At 25.8% G+C, this 16,104-nt stretch overlaps 2 protein-coding genes across 2 annotated transcripts; one reads left to right on the plus strand and one right to left on the minus strand.

Moving 5' to 3' along the window:
• Positions 1 to 348: 348 nt before the first annotated feature.
• On the plus strand, positions 349 to 4,291 carry LOC126906869 (zinc finger protein 883-like). The gene is made up of 5 exons (XM_050687777.1): positions 349 to 742; positions 1,609 to 1,711; positions 1,786 to 1,834; positions 1,890 to 2,437; positions 2,498 to 4,291. The coding sequence occupies exons 2-5, from the start codon at positions 1,611 to 1,613 to the stop codon at positions 3,867 to 3,869; spliced, it is 2,070 nt and encodes a 689-aa protein (XP_050543734.1). The 5' UTR covers positions 349 to 742; positions 1,609 to 1,610; the 3' UTR covers positions 3,870 to 4,291.
• A 297-nt stretch (positions 4,292 to 4,588) lies between these two features.
• On the minus strand, positions 4,589 to 12,123 carry LOC126906866 (pre-mRNA-splicing factor ATP-dependent RNA helicase PRP16). The gene is made up of 18 exons (XM_050687771.1): positions 11,862 to 12,123; positions 11,654 to 11,792; positions 11,069 to 11,226; positions 10,731 to 10,884; positions 10,492 to 10,670; positions 10,183 to 10,397; positions 9,139 to 9,888; positions 8,717 to 8,863; positions 8,435 to 8,645; positions 8,140 to 8,358; positions 6,313 to 6,472; positions 6,067 to 6,217; positions 5,829 to 6,000; positions 5,608 to 5,749; positions 5,379 to 5,539; positions 5,167 to 5,321; positions 4,877 to 5,091; positions 4,589 to 4,816 (listed from the first exon to the last, which is right to left on the minus strand). The coding sequence occupies exons 1-18, from the start codon at positions 12,016 to 12,018 to the stop codon at positions 4,738 to 4,740; spliced, it is 3,564 nt and encodes a 1,187-aa protein (XP_050543728.1). The 5' UTR covers positions 12,019 to 12,123; the 3' UTR covers positions 4,589 to 4,737.
• Between the last annotated feature and the right edge of the window lie 3,981 nt (positions 12,124 to 16,104).

Below are 16,104 nucleotides of genomic sequence, written 5' to 3' on the forward strand. Positions count from 1 at the left end.
AAAAAAATTAAAATATATAAAATATTTATTCTTTGATAAGCAAAATGTGTAAGTAATCAGTTGTGAATATAAAAAATATTTTATTATCAGCTTAAGTAAAAAATCTAACAAGCTTTAGTCGATGTTAGCACTCATAAGTAATTAATGATATTATAGAAATGACCAAGATATATTCCTTTACAACACTAGATAAATTTGATCTGCCCTTGAACGTGAAGTTAGGAATAGTATTGCCAACAGAAAAATTAGCCGTCAACAAAATTTTATTTGGTCTCTGTCTACACTGTGCAGGTTAAAAGCAATAACCATATCGTAAACACTTAAGTGATTTTGTAAAATCAAATAAAATATTTGTATTAAGTAGTGGTGTGTCAATAAATATTATTTTTTGTACTATCTCATTTCTACCTTACTGCCTAATTTTTCATAGTAAATTTACTATCACTCTTCAACATTTATCTGCTTAAATGATCGAATAATCATTAAATAAATGACTTAGAGCACTAAGTTGTTGTAACATTATACATACGATTTTTTATTTTTATCCTTAGATATATTTTTTGTACGGATATAGGATAAATTAGTTTTATCAAGTATTCTTGTAAGTTTTTACGACGTGATCTATTTGTTTACATAGGAGCATAACTTAATAATTTTGGATACACTTATAAATCTGTAGATTTTATGCGAATAATCAAAGTTTTTAATTGAAAAATTTATAACAATCAGCCATCTATCGCAAGTAAGTAACTACTTACATGTATAAATGGTGAATACTTTGTCTACGAACCCCTAGTTATTATTTAAACACTTTTAAATTAGATTTAAAGAATGATATATATATATATATATATATATATATTTAAAAAAATTAAAATATATACATAATGAAACTTATATGAATAATTTTTTTTTTATTTATTTCTACCCTTTTTATCATATAATGCACATATATTAAAGACTAGAAACTTATAGTATTTTATATTTGAAAGTCTCTGATTGGAGACGTATTAACCAATTCCTTACTTTACAAGAAAGCAAAATTTTCATTTTTCATTGAAACTAATGAAAAATTGTATTTTTTCTTAAAAAATTTGCCTTTTGATAAAATTAATGGTACATTTTTCACATTAAATTTTTTTTCATATATTGGTTGAAGTAAACTATTAATTAAGAAACCTCAACTTGGTTGATCCACTTCTTTAATTTTAGACCCTCGTATTATAGTGTATACTACATAAGTTATAAAACTCAACTCTAAACAATTAATTATTTAATTATATATAAAATAATAATAATAATTTTAATAATTTATTCAATAACTAATTTATAGAAAAAACTATTGTAAAATATTTAATAATCTTTTAACATTACGCAATAATTATTTGTATTGTTGTGTTCAAAAAGTTTTAGGGAATAGAAAGTTAATTTAATATTGTTCATAAACTTTGTTAAAATTCTGTTCATAAGATACTAAATTTTTTATTTTAATTTATAGTTAAAATCTTTTATAACCTTCTGGTATAAGGGTTATAAAATTATTAATACTTTTGTTTATCATGTTTTATTATTTATAACAGAAATATTATTTTTTCTTTTGTTTTTAAGGTATGAATGCCGGCGTTGAAATTGTAGTAACTGAAAAATCAGGTGAAAAACGATTAGTAACAGTACAAGGAGCAAATATTATAGAAAATAGTGATGATCGAAGGTAATTTTTTTTTAATAGCTTTGTAAATAGATTAAAAAATTTTTTTTACATATTTATACTTTTTTATTTTTTAGAATACACGAAAATATTGGTTATGGTATATTTGTTCAAGGTTTAAATGGAGTAAGCATTTTTGATAGAACAATTTTTTTATGTACTATAATTTTTTTTTTTTCAGGATTTGGCTCATTTATTATTGGACCAAGAAGATGTGAGTGCTTTAACTGTTGAAAGTTTAGCAAAACTAATAAATGCTCAAGAATCAATTAATGTATCTGGACAAATCCAGATAAATAATTTAAAAATTGAGAATGTGGACTTATCCAACCACTCTGAACAAGCAACAGAAATTTATATTTCAAATGATAAAAATACTATTGAAATCAATATGGCTAATGAAGCTGTTGCTAACTGTCAAAGTCTCATGCAACCAGATCCATTAAATGAGCTACAATGTCAGAAATGTGGTAAACATTTTGCTGATATTAATAATTTAAAATCTCATGAGTTAACCCATGAAGAGGAATCATTAGTAGAATGCAAATATTTGTGTACGGTATGTGGTGAAAAATTTGATAAATCTAATGCCTTAAGTGCACATTTGGTTGTTCATCGTGATCTCAAGTTACACCATTGTGAAATTTGTGATTTAGTTTTTTCTAATGAATTATCTTTAAAAGAGCACGCATTAAGTCATGGAAGTCAAAAATTGTACTGCTGTCAAAAGTAATTTTTTTCTTTATTTAAATATCAATAAAAATTTTTAATAAACTTTATTTTTTATAGGTGTGATAAAAAGTTTCCTTCTAGCTATAGATTATTTCGTCATATGAATATCCATACAGAAAATCCTCCATTTATTTGTGATCAATGTGGAATTACTGTTGCAAATAAAAGCGACTTAAAACTTCATGTTATGAAACATACTGGTGGTGCTGTTTATACGTGTTCTGAATGTGATAAGAGTTTTCTTAAGCCTTCTTGTCTACAACGGCATTCAAATGTTCATTCTAATGATATGCATTGTAAAATTTGTAACATAACTTTCAGCTATTCTAGTGCTAATTTGTGTTCTCATCTGTTATCAAATCCTAAAACAAAGTCTCACCAATGTACTATGTGTGATAAATCTTTTCGGCGACCTTCTGATTTAGAACGTCATATGATGATTCATACTGGAGAACGTCCATTTGTGTGTCAAGTGTGTTCTATGTCATTTATTACTAATTACAATTTAAAAGTTCATTCAATGATACATAATGGAGGATTGCCTTATCCTTGTTCATCATGTGATAAAGCATTTAGTAAACCATCAGAACTACAAAGACATAAGTTAGTACATTCAAGGGAAAAACCATTTTCTTGTTCTAAATGTGAAGCAACCTTCACAAATCAAAGTAATTTAAAAGCTCATATGATAACACATACTGGTCGTAAACCATTTCCTTGTCGTATTTGTAATAAAGGATTTACAAGACCATCTGATGTAAAACGTCACATGTTAACTCACACAGGATGTCGTCCATTTGCTTGTGATGTTTGTGGCTTAGCATTTGCAGACTCCTCTAATTTAAAGAAACATTCTTTAACTCATTCTAAAGATGATCAGAAAATTACATTACAGCATCAATGCCAGTCATGTGGTTCATCATTTTATTCATATGAACAACTTAATGAACATATCATTTCTGGAAACTGCAATTCAAACAATACAGGAACAGTTGAACCAAAATATTCTTGTAAAGAATGTGGTGCTTCCTTTAACCATGCTTTACATTTACAAGAACATGCTGTTATGCATTCGAATCATAGATCTATTCATAAATGTGACATATGTAATAAAACTTTTATTCAAGAATCTTTTTTGCTTGCACATAAAGCATCACATACAGAATCCAGGCCACATAGGTGTGATATTTGCCTAAAGAGATTTAAAAGCTCATCACATCTTAAGAATCATGTGATGATACATTCAGGTGTGAAACCATTTGAATGCACTGTGTGTAACAAGTCATTTTTAAAATTGGCATCTCTTAGACGACATTATGCTACTCATGATCGTATGAATTTTTCATCAGCTGTCTGTCACCAATGCGGTAAATCATTTTTGAACCAAGAATATTTAAAAAAACATAGTGTTGTTCATGCTGATACATAATGACATTTTATTGTTAGTCTTATTCAGTACATTTCTAACTTGTTATTTGATTTTAATTGACTGTTACCTTACATAATTGGACACCAATATTTTAACAGTTATTAATTTAGGTATTCTATTTTGTGTTACAAATATAGTGAATTTAGTGCAAATTTTTTTCAATTAATTTTATTGTATCATGGTTCACAAATACTTATTTAGTTTTTAGTATGTTAGTTATATAAGGAAAAATTTGTATCAAATGTACACCAATAATCATAGGATTGTTATTATATACTGTACTGTGATAGCAATTTAACAATGGTTTTCAATATACATTAATTAAAAACATTTATTCTTTTATGTTTTGTTTTTAGTATATAGAACTATATCATACATTTATTTGTTTTTTCTAACAAAAAGATCATTTTTAAAAATTACATGTAAAGTTGACTCATTGAATTTTTTTTATATAATACTTAGTCTGTTTTAATTTTAACGTAAAATGTTAAACAATAAATATTCCATAATTTATTTTTTTATGTTAAATTATATCTAATTATTTTTTTAGTAAATATTTTTATCTGTATTCATTGATACTAATAAGCTTATATTTATTATAATTAAGTAACAGTTTTAACTATATTTACATATAAACTGAATTATAAATATGTAAATAATTGACTTAAATTCCCTGGGTCATAAATCAAGGTAAATATTTATGTTATAAAAACAAAAAATTTAATTTATAAAAATGATCATATAATTTTGTACATAATTACATAAATTAAAAAAATAAAATAAATTTAAGTATTAATATTGTATTATTTATATCAATCATTAACAATTCAATTCCAAATATTTGAATGAGATCATTACTGAAAGCATCTTACAATCCAAGATTTCCTTGTTTACGTCGTATTGAAGGAGTTCCCGGTTCTCTTTTACCAGGAGTAATTATTTCAACCCTATAATTTTTTTTTTATAGTAAAATTCTCATACAAAAATATAAAAAATATAATGCTTACCTTCTTATACTTGCTAATTGCTTACGCTCTTCTTCAAGCTTTCGTGCTTTCATTTCTTCTTGTGCTATTCTCATAGAACCTTCCATTTCCTGCAATGTTTCTAGAGTTTGTCGTTTTGCTGAACCAGCTTTGCCAGTTTCTTTCACAGTGAAAAACATAGGGCCCAATTCAGCTAACCAATGTCCATCAACAGCAGTTACAGTTTGCATATATTCCTATAAATAAAGCATTAAAAATATATAAAGAATCGCTATGATTTAATTATTCAAATAATTTAATGAAGAATATACTTTTGACGTCATGATAAGTTCATGATAAACAACATAATCAGGAGTAAAACCCATTCCAAATAAGGCTGATGTTGGATGTAAATGACAAGGCATACCAGTACGACAATTAACATATTCACCAATACCTTTTAATCGAGCTGCTTGGTGAAAATAGGCTGAAATATAATTTTAAGTTTTAATGTCAATATTGATATAAAAATCTATTAAAATACCTGAACATATACACTTTCGTATAATATCCCAGTCAGTTCCACAAGATATAATTTCTATTTTTTGTTGTACCATGATATCTTTGAGTTGCTGTCTCACTTCACGAACTTTTCGCATTGCTTTGATATGAATAAAGTGTTCATTACACCATGATGCTGAATAACTATATATGATTTTATCAAAAATATATACAATTCTTATTTTTTGTTATAAAAGATATAAATTATTTACTTATTTTGTTTCCACTGATTGTATACATTGAGCATTGTTAAATGATCTGATTCAGGTACTTGGAATTTTTCACGAACACTATCAGAATCCTCTTCACGACCTTTAGGTCGATAAAAAATTGAAGGAACTGATAGCATAGATACTATAAATGAATATTTACTTTAATTATAACAGTACTAATAACCATCAATTTCAAGTGACTTAAATACAAATATTTTTACCAATAATAAGAACATCAGCAGTACACTTCATTGCTGCTGATACTATTAACATTTTACACTGAGGAGGATCAAGAGGAAATTCAGCCATTTGACGACCTAAAGATGTTAACTGACCAGTATTATCTAATGCACCAAGTACCCATAGCTGATACAAAGAATTTAAAATATTGTCCTGAAAACAAGTAACCAAACTAGTATTATTATGTTTTCATTTTATTGTTTATAATATAAATTTTACCTGTGGTGGAGGGTCCATGAAGTGAAATTGAAGTAAATCTTGAACACCTAAAGACTTAAGTAGCAAAACAGTATTTGCTAAATTAGTTCTCTGAATTTCAGGTACTGTACCCATTAATAATTCATCTTTATATTGTCTCTCTGTGTATAATCTGTATTAAACAGTAAATTTTAAAATGTCAAAAATACCTACAATAACCACTTTAACAAATTAAAATGTTAATATAACATTTTATTTTAAATATACCTATAAGCTTGTCCAGGACCTGTTCTACCAGCCCTACCACTTCTTTGGTTTGCATTAGCTTGACTGATTGGATAAATTTGTAATGCATCCATACCAATTCGAGGATTATAGACTTTCATTTTGCAGTAACCAGTATCAACAACAAAACGTATTCCATCAACTATGTTAAACAAATTATAAACTCTTTTTTAATATAGTAAAAAGTTTAATAAATAATCAAGTAAAAGAGAAGGATTTAGTTGTTAAATAATAATAAAAGTTAAAATCCCAATTAATTAACCACTAGTTAATAATTACCTAATGATTATTATTGGTAGTGTAAAAAATTTCAATAAAAATATTAATGTAACTAAGAATATTTAAGTGCAGTGAATTTATCTATTTACGTGTCAAGAAAAACTAAGTTTTTTTTATAATATTTATAATATTCTTAAATATATTTTAGCTTCGATGCAAAGCTGAAAAGGTATTGATTTAACACAAATTGTATCTAGTCGAAGACATTACTCTCGAAAATTGAAAAAATTTTCCTCGTTCCCCGTAAATGGGGGAAACCTCCAAAAAAATTACAAATTTAAAAATCGCTAATTTTCGAAATTTTTTCAATTTTTTTTACTAAAATGTGCCGTAACTTAATCAAAAATGAACATATCAATATAAATTTTTTTTTTATAGATTTTTGATGTCTTCACCTATCATTTGATATATTTTTTTTGTAAATTTGACCCTTTATCTGCCCACAGGGGGGGATTTAAAAAGAAAAAATTACAAATTTAAAAATCGCTAATTTTCAACATTTTTTTCAATTTTTTTTTTACTTAAAACTGCCATAACTTTTTTAAAAATGACAGAATCAATATATATATATTTTTTATAAGTACCTTATCTATCTTTTGATATATTTTTGTGAACATTTGATCCCTAACCAGCCTACAGGAAGGGTTTCAAAATGGCAACTTTTTCAACTTAACTTTTAAAAATGTTCCGAAAATACTGTCACTTTTATATATACCTTAAATTAAAATGATGCTTGATGTTTTTACCTATCATTTCGTATATTTTTTTTTTTATCTGTCCCTTTACCTGCCCACAGGAAGGGTTTCAAAATGGCAACTTTTTTAACTTTTTTCAACTTAAATTTTGAAAGTGTTGCGGAAAGTCTGACACTTTTGTATATATCTTAAATGAAAGCTAATATAATGTACTTTATTAAGGAAAAAAAAAATTTCGGACTTTATTTTGTCTTCACAGTGAAAATGGCTACTAAATGCTATTTTTGTGTGAAATTTCTCGATTTTATTTTTTACATTTTTAACTTTATAATACTAAAACTTATTGAAAAGTAAATGGATCAACACAATTTTTTTATGAGAAATAATATTTATATCCCTTTTTCATTCGACATACTTTATCTTAATCAGGATATAAATAAGGAAATAGCAGATCATGTAGCTTTCGAAATAATCCATCAATTTTTTAAAATAAAACACTATCTAAAGATTTGCATCGAAGCGTTTTTTATGATAGTGATTTTAATCATTGTCAGATATCATTATACTTGATCCATTTCAAAACTATTTTTTAAGTGAAACTTCATTACAGAGGGTTCGAAAAAAAAAGAAGGTTATTGAGCATCAAGGTCAGCTGTAAAATATATTTTATATTATAATTTAGCACTGTATTTTCAAAAAATAAATTAATTTTAAAGGATTACTTTGTTTAAGGTGACAAAGAAGATTGTTAGATAATGTGATTGAAGATAGATAAAACTCAGAGAATTTATTAATATTATTTATACAGATATAAATAAGTTTATTATTCGATTACCGGTTAATGACGTTTCTGCAATGTTAGTAGCTACAACACATTTTCGTAGTCCATCTGAAGATTTTTGAAATATTTTTGCTTGCAAATCTGATGGTAACTGTGAATAGATAGGAAGTACTAACAGTTGGGGAGCATCAGCTATTTCATTTAACCTATCAGCTAATGTTTCACATGTAACTTCAATATCTTCTTGACCAGGCATAAATATTAATATATCACCTATAGAAATCATAATTTGTTAATAAATAATATAAATGTGTAAAAAAAACTAATAAAATTCATATTTATTAAATACCTTCATGAGGTTGCAAATGAATTTGTAAAGCTTGTTTTACAGCAGCTTCTACATAATCTTCACAAGGATTTTTACTAAACATAACTTCAACAGGAAAAGTACGTCCAGGAATAGTATATGTTGGAACATTTCCAAAAAAAAGTGAAAACTTAGTAGCATCCATAGTCGCTGAAGTTACAATTAATTTTAGATCTGTACGCCTTGTAACTACCTATGAATCAAATTGTACAAGTAAAAGATCAAACACATTTTTTACTTATTATTTTAAATAAATATACTTACTTCTCGCAGAAGTCCAAAAAGTACATCAGTGTTCAATGATCTTTCATGAGCTTCATCCATAATGACAGCACTATAATTATCTAGATCTGGATCTCTTAATGATTCTCGAAGTAAAATACCATCAGTCATATACTTGATCACAGTTTTCTAAAAATATAAATATTTTGTTATAAATTTATTGATTGAGCTATATATAATAATTGGTCTTATAAAACCTTAAGACTTATCAAGGAATCATTTTTTATGGTAAGTTCTTACAACAAAAAAATTTATTTTTAGCTAAGAGTATTCTAATTTTTATTTTAAACAAAATTGTGAATTTATTTGAAAGTGTTAAAGTTAAACACTAATTCTAAATTTATATATATATATATATTAATAAAAAAATATTCACTACATAATTTCTTTTATTTAATAATAACCTCAGATGTACAATCTTCAAACCGTATAGCATATCCAACTTCATCACCCAATTTAGAATTCATTTCATCAGAAACACGTTTAGCTACAGACATAGCAGCAACTCTTCTAGGTTGTGTGCAACCTATCATACCATTTTTACTGTACCCTTCTTCATGAAGATATTGAGTTAGTTGAGTAGTTTTTCCACTACCAGTTTCTCCAATAACAATTACAATATTATTTTCTCTAATAACATTTAAAAGTTCTTGTCTAGCAGCAAAAACTGGTAAGTATTGTCGTTGTTGAGCATAAGTTTTTTTTCTAGCAAAGTCACTGCTAGCTTCTGGGGTATTTTTAATATGTTCAGCAAACTGTTGGTCTGTTTTATAATCAGTTTCTCCCTCTTCATCAATCCGTTCATCTTTATCATCTTCTTTTTTTTTTATGCCCATGATATTACCGATAGCCGTACCAGCTACTTCCCAATGTTTTTTCTGTGCTCGTTTGCGTTCCTTCTGTTCTCGGAATGTTCGAACTAACATTGAACCTTTTCGAGCTACTATAGCCATATCAGATGTTGGATCTTTGACTGGTATAACCGGCTCAGGTTGTTTAGTGAAAACAATACGACCATCCAAAAAAGGAGGCACTATATTATGTACTAGAAGATGAACTCTGGCTTCATTATCTTCATCAAAATCTTCATCTAAATCAACTGAAACCACTACACCACTAGTCAACATACGATTTCTTTCCCACAGTTCATTATCCTTAAATCAAAATTTAAACAATAATTTATATAAATATCAAATTTATTTAGAGGAATTATATGATTGAGGTAATAAAATGACAGAGTTATAAGTGTTCTATCACTGATTCATTACTCAATCTGAACGAGTAATTAGCATAGTAAAGAGAAGTCACTTTCCTTCATATACTTATCTAACTATAAAAGAATAAAAAAAACATTATTATATCTTCTTATTAGAAAATATTAATAGCATTGAACAGGCTAAAAGAGCTATGAAAAAAAAGTAGTAAATATTAAAATAAAAGAATATTACTTTATTGATTTGTCTTTGTTGTGCTGACATACGTTTTTTTTTACTTTGGGCTAATTGTTGTTCTTTTTTCTTAGCATAAGATTCACTGACATCACTAAATGGATTATTTGTTTCATCAATTCCTTCATCTAAATTGTACCACTGCCTATCTAATCGGTTTTGTGCTTCTTCCCACTCGTCACGATCAGTTTCGCTGGCCCATAACAAATCATTTTCTAAAATTAATAAAAATATTATACATATTTCTAGAGTTAAAAAAAAAAAGAATTAAATTATAACAATATTGAAATAAAATTAAAATTATTTTACCTTTTCCTGGTCTAGGTGTAGCACCAGAAGCACGATGACTGTCCCATTTATTGTATTTATATGCTGGAGTAAATCTGGGTGTTCTAGAAGGATCATCATCTATATTTCTTTTAGGTGTAGGCATATCCCAAGATGATGAATTATATGAATACATATGATCATCTTCATCCCATGTCATCCTAAAATAAATAAAAACATTATTAAATTTTATTTGTAAGTATTAAAAAACATTTAAATACCTTGATGGTGTATCTTTTATTCTAACATTAGGTGTTAAAGGTTCATCTCTCCTTCTGATTGAAGGTGTTCTACTAGATCGATGATCATGATGATTATATCGCTCCTTTTTTTTATAAGGTTCATTACGATGGTTTCTTCTTTCACTTCTATCAGCTAAATAAGATTATACATCTAAATTATATAATCTAATTTATATGATAAATTAGAAATTCTATAATAAGAATTGATCACTTATGTTGAATATTACTTAAAATTAAAAATGTATTTAAAATATACTTTTAATTTTGAATAAATTATATAGAGAATTAGATAAATAAATTTATTTATCATAACTTACAATTTTTTCTACTAGAATAATGATCTTTTTTTTCTTTAGAGGTCGAGTAATGTACACCTCGATGATGTGATTGTTTTAATTTTTCTAATTTTTTTAATGCTTCTTTTGATAATCCGCCAGTATGAGTAGGGGTTTCTTCTTGAACTGAACGATATTGTCTAAACACATGAATTGAAAAAGTCTATCTAATTAATTGTGAATTAATTAAAAAATTATCTATTCTTACATTAGATCTCAAATATATTTAAAACATTATAGTAATAAAGGTCATAATAATATATGATAATAATTTAAAAAGTATAATTATATAACTTATAAACTAACAATTTTTAATTAAAACATATTCAACATTTTTTTTTTTTTAAAGCTACAACAAGAGTCTGAATAATGTTACACCAGCAAATATGCTAATGAGCCTCAAAATATTAACATGCAACTTAAAGTTTAAAAAGCAAACAATACATCAATAAATTTAATTAAACCTAGAATCTGTATATATTGAATAAGAAGATATATTGTAATGGAACATTGTTATAATTGATACTTAGTACTTACTTGTACTAAAAATAAACTATTAAATTTTACCTGTTTTTATTTTTATGCTTATGTAAATTATTTTGATCCATTTCTTCAATTTCTTGATTTTCATCATCCAAGTCTGCAAAAGGTTTTAGCACAGACTTTTTTGACTTTTCTATTTCTTGACGCTCTAATCGCTTTTGTGCTATAAAATATAAAAATAAATGTAAAATATACGAATTATGATATTAAATCTAATACGTCAAAAAATTACCAGCTAATTTATCAAGTCCTAACAATGAACCTTTAGGTACATCAGGTACTTTAAATTTAAATTGTTCAGCTGGAGCTGGTTTTTTTCTTACAATTAGACCACCTTCGGTTTGATTATATCCAGATAATCTATGAACGCCATCTTCATCATCAGACATGATGATTATTTATTACAAAAAAAAATAATAGTAATATCAAATAGCAATTTAAAAAACGTTTTTCGTTTTTGTAATAGTTTAAACAATAATCGTAATCAAACAAATTATTATCACTATCAGGTTTTAGATAACCAACAGCGTTGCCAAATACCTAAACAGAAATCTCGTGCCAATCACCTCAAAATTCTAATTTAAACCATTATATCAAAGTTAATTGGACTGTATTTTGATCAAAAATATTTCGATATAAATTATGTTTCTTCATTAATTTTGATACGTTTCATAATATATGATACATAGAGTAATATTACTCTATGATATGATCCTTTTCTCCAGTTTGTCCATTTCAAAGAGTTTAAAATTTTATTTAAAAAATTATGTTTTAGTTAATTATGAGCTATTTAATTTTTAAATACACCTTTATGACTAAAGTTTTTATTTCCCCTCTCCATAAAATAGATTATAATACATAGACACAAATAAAATAAAATTCCTAAAGGTGACAAAAATTTGGCACTCCCAGGAAAAATGAACTCTCCTTAAAAATTATAATTTGGTATAATAATGAATATATTTTTTACAAGGACTAAGCTACCCTAGTTTTTTTTGCATACAAACCACCTTACCAAGCGACAAAAATTTTATTCTCACCATTTATATTGCTCACAATATGTTGGCCAAATTTTCATCTAGATCATTATTCTAATAAATATTTATTCAAATAAAAAAATTAATAAATGATTTTTTAGTAATGATTCAAATAGTTTTGAAATTTTATTCCAGTAAAAATAATAATAATATTTAAATCAATTTTTTGTATAATTATAAAAATTTTTTGTCAAATAAGTATGTCTCAACATTAATTGTATACATTTTTTTTTTAAATTATAATGTTTTAAAATTATTCCAATTTTTTTTTTAGATAGTTATATAAATAAAATTGTATTCAAATATTATACTTCACTGTCCACAAGCCGCCACTGACATAATTAATAAAAATTACTATTATTCAAAAAATGTAAATAGTGCATAAAATACAAATTACTGATATAAAATTAAGTATTGTGCTAGATCTCTGACCTTGAAGTCGATCCAGAATCACCGCCCCCTCATCACTAGACCAAAATAAAATGCTTAAAAATATTCGAAAAATATAAAGCAGTGTTCGTGCGTCATCATATATATAATGCACACACACGCACGCACATTTATATATACAAAATGTAGTTCTTTTTTTACCCCTTTGTATTAATTTTAGTATCTGTTGACCGCGTTTCTACATATTGCTCAACGTTACTAGTCAGTCGCATCCTTATCGTCAAATTAATTCGAAAGTTTCATTTTTCTGTATAAGCATTTTTAAAAAAGGAGACATTTTATTATTTTTCTTTTAAAAAAATTATTAGTGTGCTAATAAAAATTATCAGATTTATTTAATTATTAATTCAAAACCATAGTCATTGATAGCCCAAGCAAATAATTTCGTAGTAACACACAACTAAATATGATGTACTCGCAATTAAAAGTAAAGTAATCGACGGTGTATGTTTTTTATTGAAGTATCATTTAAAACATTATCTCATTTCTCATATCATCTATGATTACATAACATTAGTAGCGAGTATTGGCAGTTGATATTTATATATTAGTCGTAAACAAACATTTCGATAACTTCCACGGAGACTTATGATATTAAAAGGCTTGAGAAAGAATCTGACAACTTTTTACTTTCAAATTTATAAAGAAAACTTTTATAGCTTAATATATTTCTATTAATTCGATTGTACCACTTTTACAATGTTCTTGTGGGTTTGTCTTTTTCCGCTTTGCTGCCGAAGTGATTAAAAAATTTGACAGCAAAGTGAAAGGGACTGATTCATCGAGAATATTGCTACGCCGCATCGAGTTGATCAAACGCAATCATTCATATTATTATCAAACATACTAAAGTAAGTACAAGTAATTACTTAATATAGTTATGAAGATATACTATTTATTTACACATACTACAAGCTTACTTAGACTTTCATTTTTTATATATAATATAACAATAAGTTTTTATCGTAATTAATAATTCATATAAGATTAAAATGATTAAACTATGTATTTAAAACGTATTAAATACAATACAATTTTTAGTTAGGCATATCTTATCTTAAATATCTAAATTATATGATTAAAAACTATAATTTAAATAGGAAATTAAAGTATGTAAACTTAAAGTAAAAAGTTCAAATGTGCGACATCTGTAGGAGAATGTATATGATTAATTATATTGTGTGCCAAAAAATGTTCAAGTATTCATATAAATGTATTTTTAGGAATGAAATAAGAGCTAGATAAATTAAAATTAAATTTATCAAATTTTATTTCGTGAGAAAATGCATGTACTATGTGTTAAAATTTATTAAAAATTGTTTAAAAATATTACTATAAATAAAAAGTTTGAAAGTATAATTAAAATTGGTAAGTAGAATTTCTCATTAACGAGATAGCCACTCTTTATGTGATCATAAAATGTATGTTTAATATTTAAAAATTAGAGCTTATATTTAAAAAAACAATTTTTAAAGGTTAGTTAATCATTAATTTCTTTAACAATAAAAATAATACTATGTTTGTTTTAAAATAATGCATTAGCACTTTTTTTTTCACTTTTGAAGGCTTAAAATTAAAAAATGATGTGGCTTAAAAAAATTTTTGGTTTCTTTTCTGAAAGTAATACATAAAAAATAAATTTTAAATACTCAAATTAAATTTTATGATAAAATAGGATAGCTATGGAGATTAATTCAATAGATAACTTTTTAAGTATCTTTATGTACAGAAAATTTGTTGTGTCGTTCAAACAAAATTATAACACGACATTTTTCCTCCAAATATAACTATGCTCAAGTATTATTAATCGTGTAATATTTAATTGTAAGTTTTACAACATGAATTATTCTATTTGTATAGGATCTTATTGTCCTTATCGTGCTAAAAATTGACTGATACATTTGAATTGCTGTAGACATATTATTATTATAACAATTTATATGGAGCTTTTTTTTTTAAATAATATTAAATTAATATTGTAAAAAAAAAACCCAGCACAGGGGAGTCGCGGCACAGTGGTGACGTGGCGTAGTTGGATCAAGTATAATGATATCTGACAGTGATTAAAATCACTATCAAAAATAAACGCTTCGATGCAAATCTTTAGATAGTGTTTAATTTTAAAAAAATTGGTGTTTTATTCCAAAAGCTACTTGATCTGCTGGTTCCTTATTAATATCTCGATTAAGATAAAGTATGTCGAATGAAAAAAGGTTTATTAAAAAATATTATTTCTCATAAAAAAATTGTGTGGATCCATAAACTTTTCAATAAGTTATAGCATTATAAAGTTAAATATAATATAAATAATAAAATCGAGAATTTTCACACGAAAATAGCATTCGGTAGCCATTTTCGCCGTGAAGACAAGTCCAGAGGTCAAATTTTTTTTTTTCAAATTAAAGTATATTACATTAGCTTTAATTTAAGATATATATAAAAGTGTCAGACCTTCCGGAACACTTTCAAAATTTAAGTTAAAAAAGTTCTCCTTTTTACGTGCATTTTTTAGATTTGAACCCCCCTCGTATATAGGGAAATGGTCCGATTTAAAAAAACAGTATGTCAAATGAAAGATGTATATGAATACTACTCTTCATAAAAAAATTGTACTGATCTATACATTTTTCAAAAAGTTATAGCATAATAAAGTTAAAAATTTAAAATACAAAATCGAAAATTTTCATACAAAAATAGCATTCGGTAGCCATTTTCACCGTGAAGATAAAATAAAGTCCGAAATTTTTTTTTTGCATAATAAAGAACATTGCATTAGCTTCAATTTAAGATATATATAAAAGTGTCAGACCTTCCGGAACATTTTCAAAAGTTAAGTTGAAAAAGTTGTCATTTTAAACCCCCTCCTGTGGGTAGAAAAAAGGTCAAATTTACAAAAAAGTATACCAAATGATAGGTAAAGACATCAAGCATCTATATAAAAAAGATTTATATTGATATGTTCATTTTTGAAAAAGTTATGGCACTTTT

The sequence above is a fragment of the Daktulosphaira vitifoliae genome, unplaced genomic scaffold (assembly GCF_025091365.1).
Source record: "Daktulosphaira vitifoliae isolate Bord-2020 unplaced genomic scaffold, ASM2509136v1 Scaffold_5, whole genome shotgun sequence".
In the NCBI taxonomy this organism is placed as follows: domain Eukaryota; kingdom Metazoa; phylum Arthropoda; class Insecta; order Hemiptera; family Phylloxeridae; genus Daktulosphaira; species Daktulosphaira vitifoliae.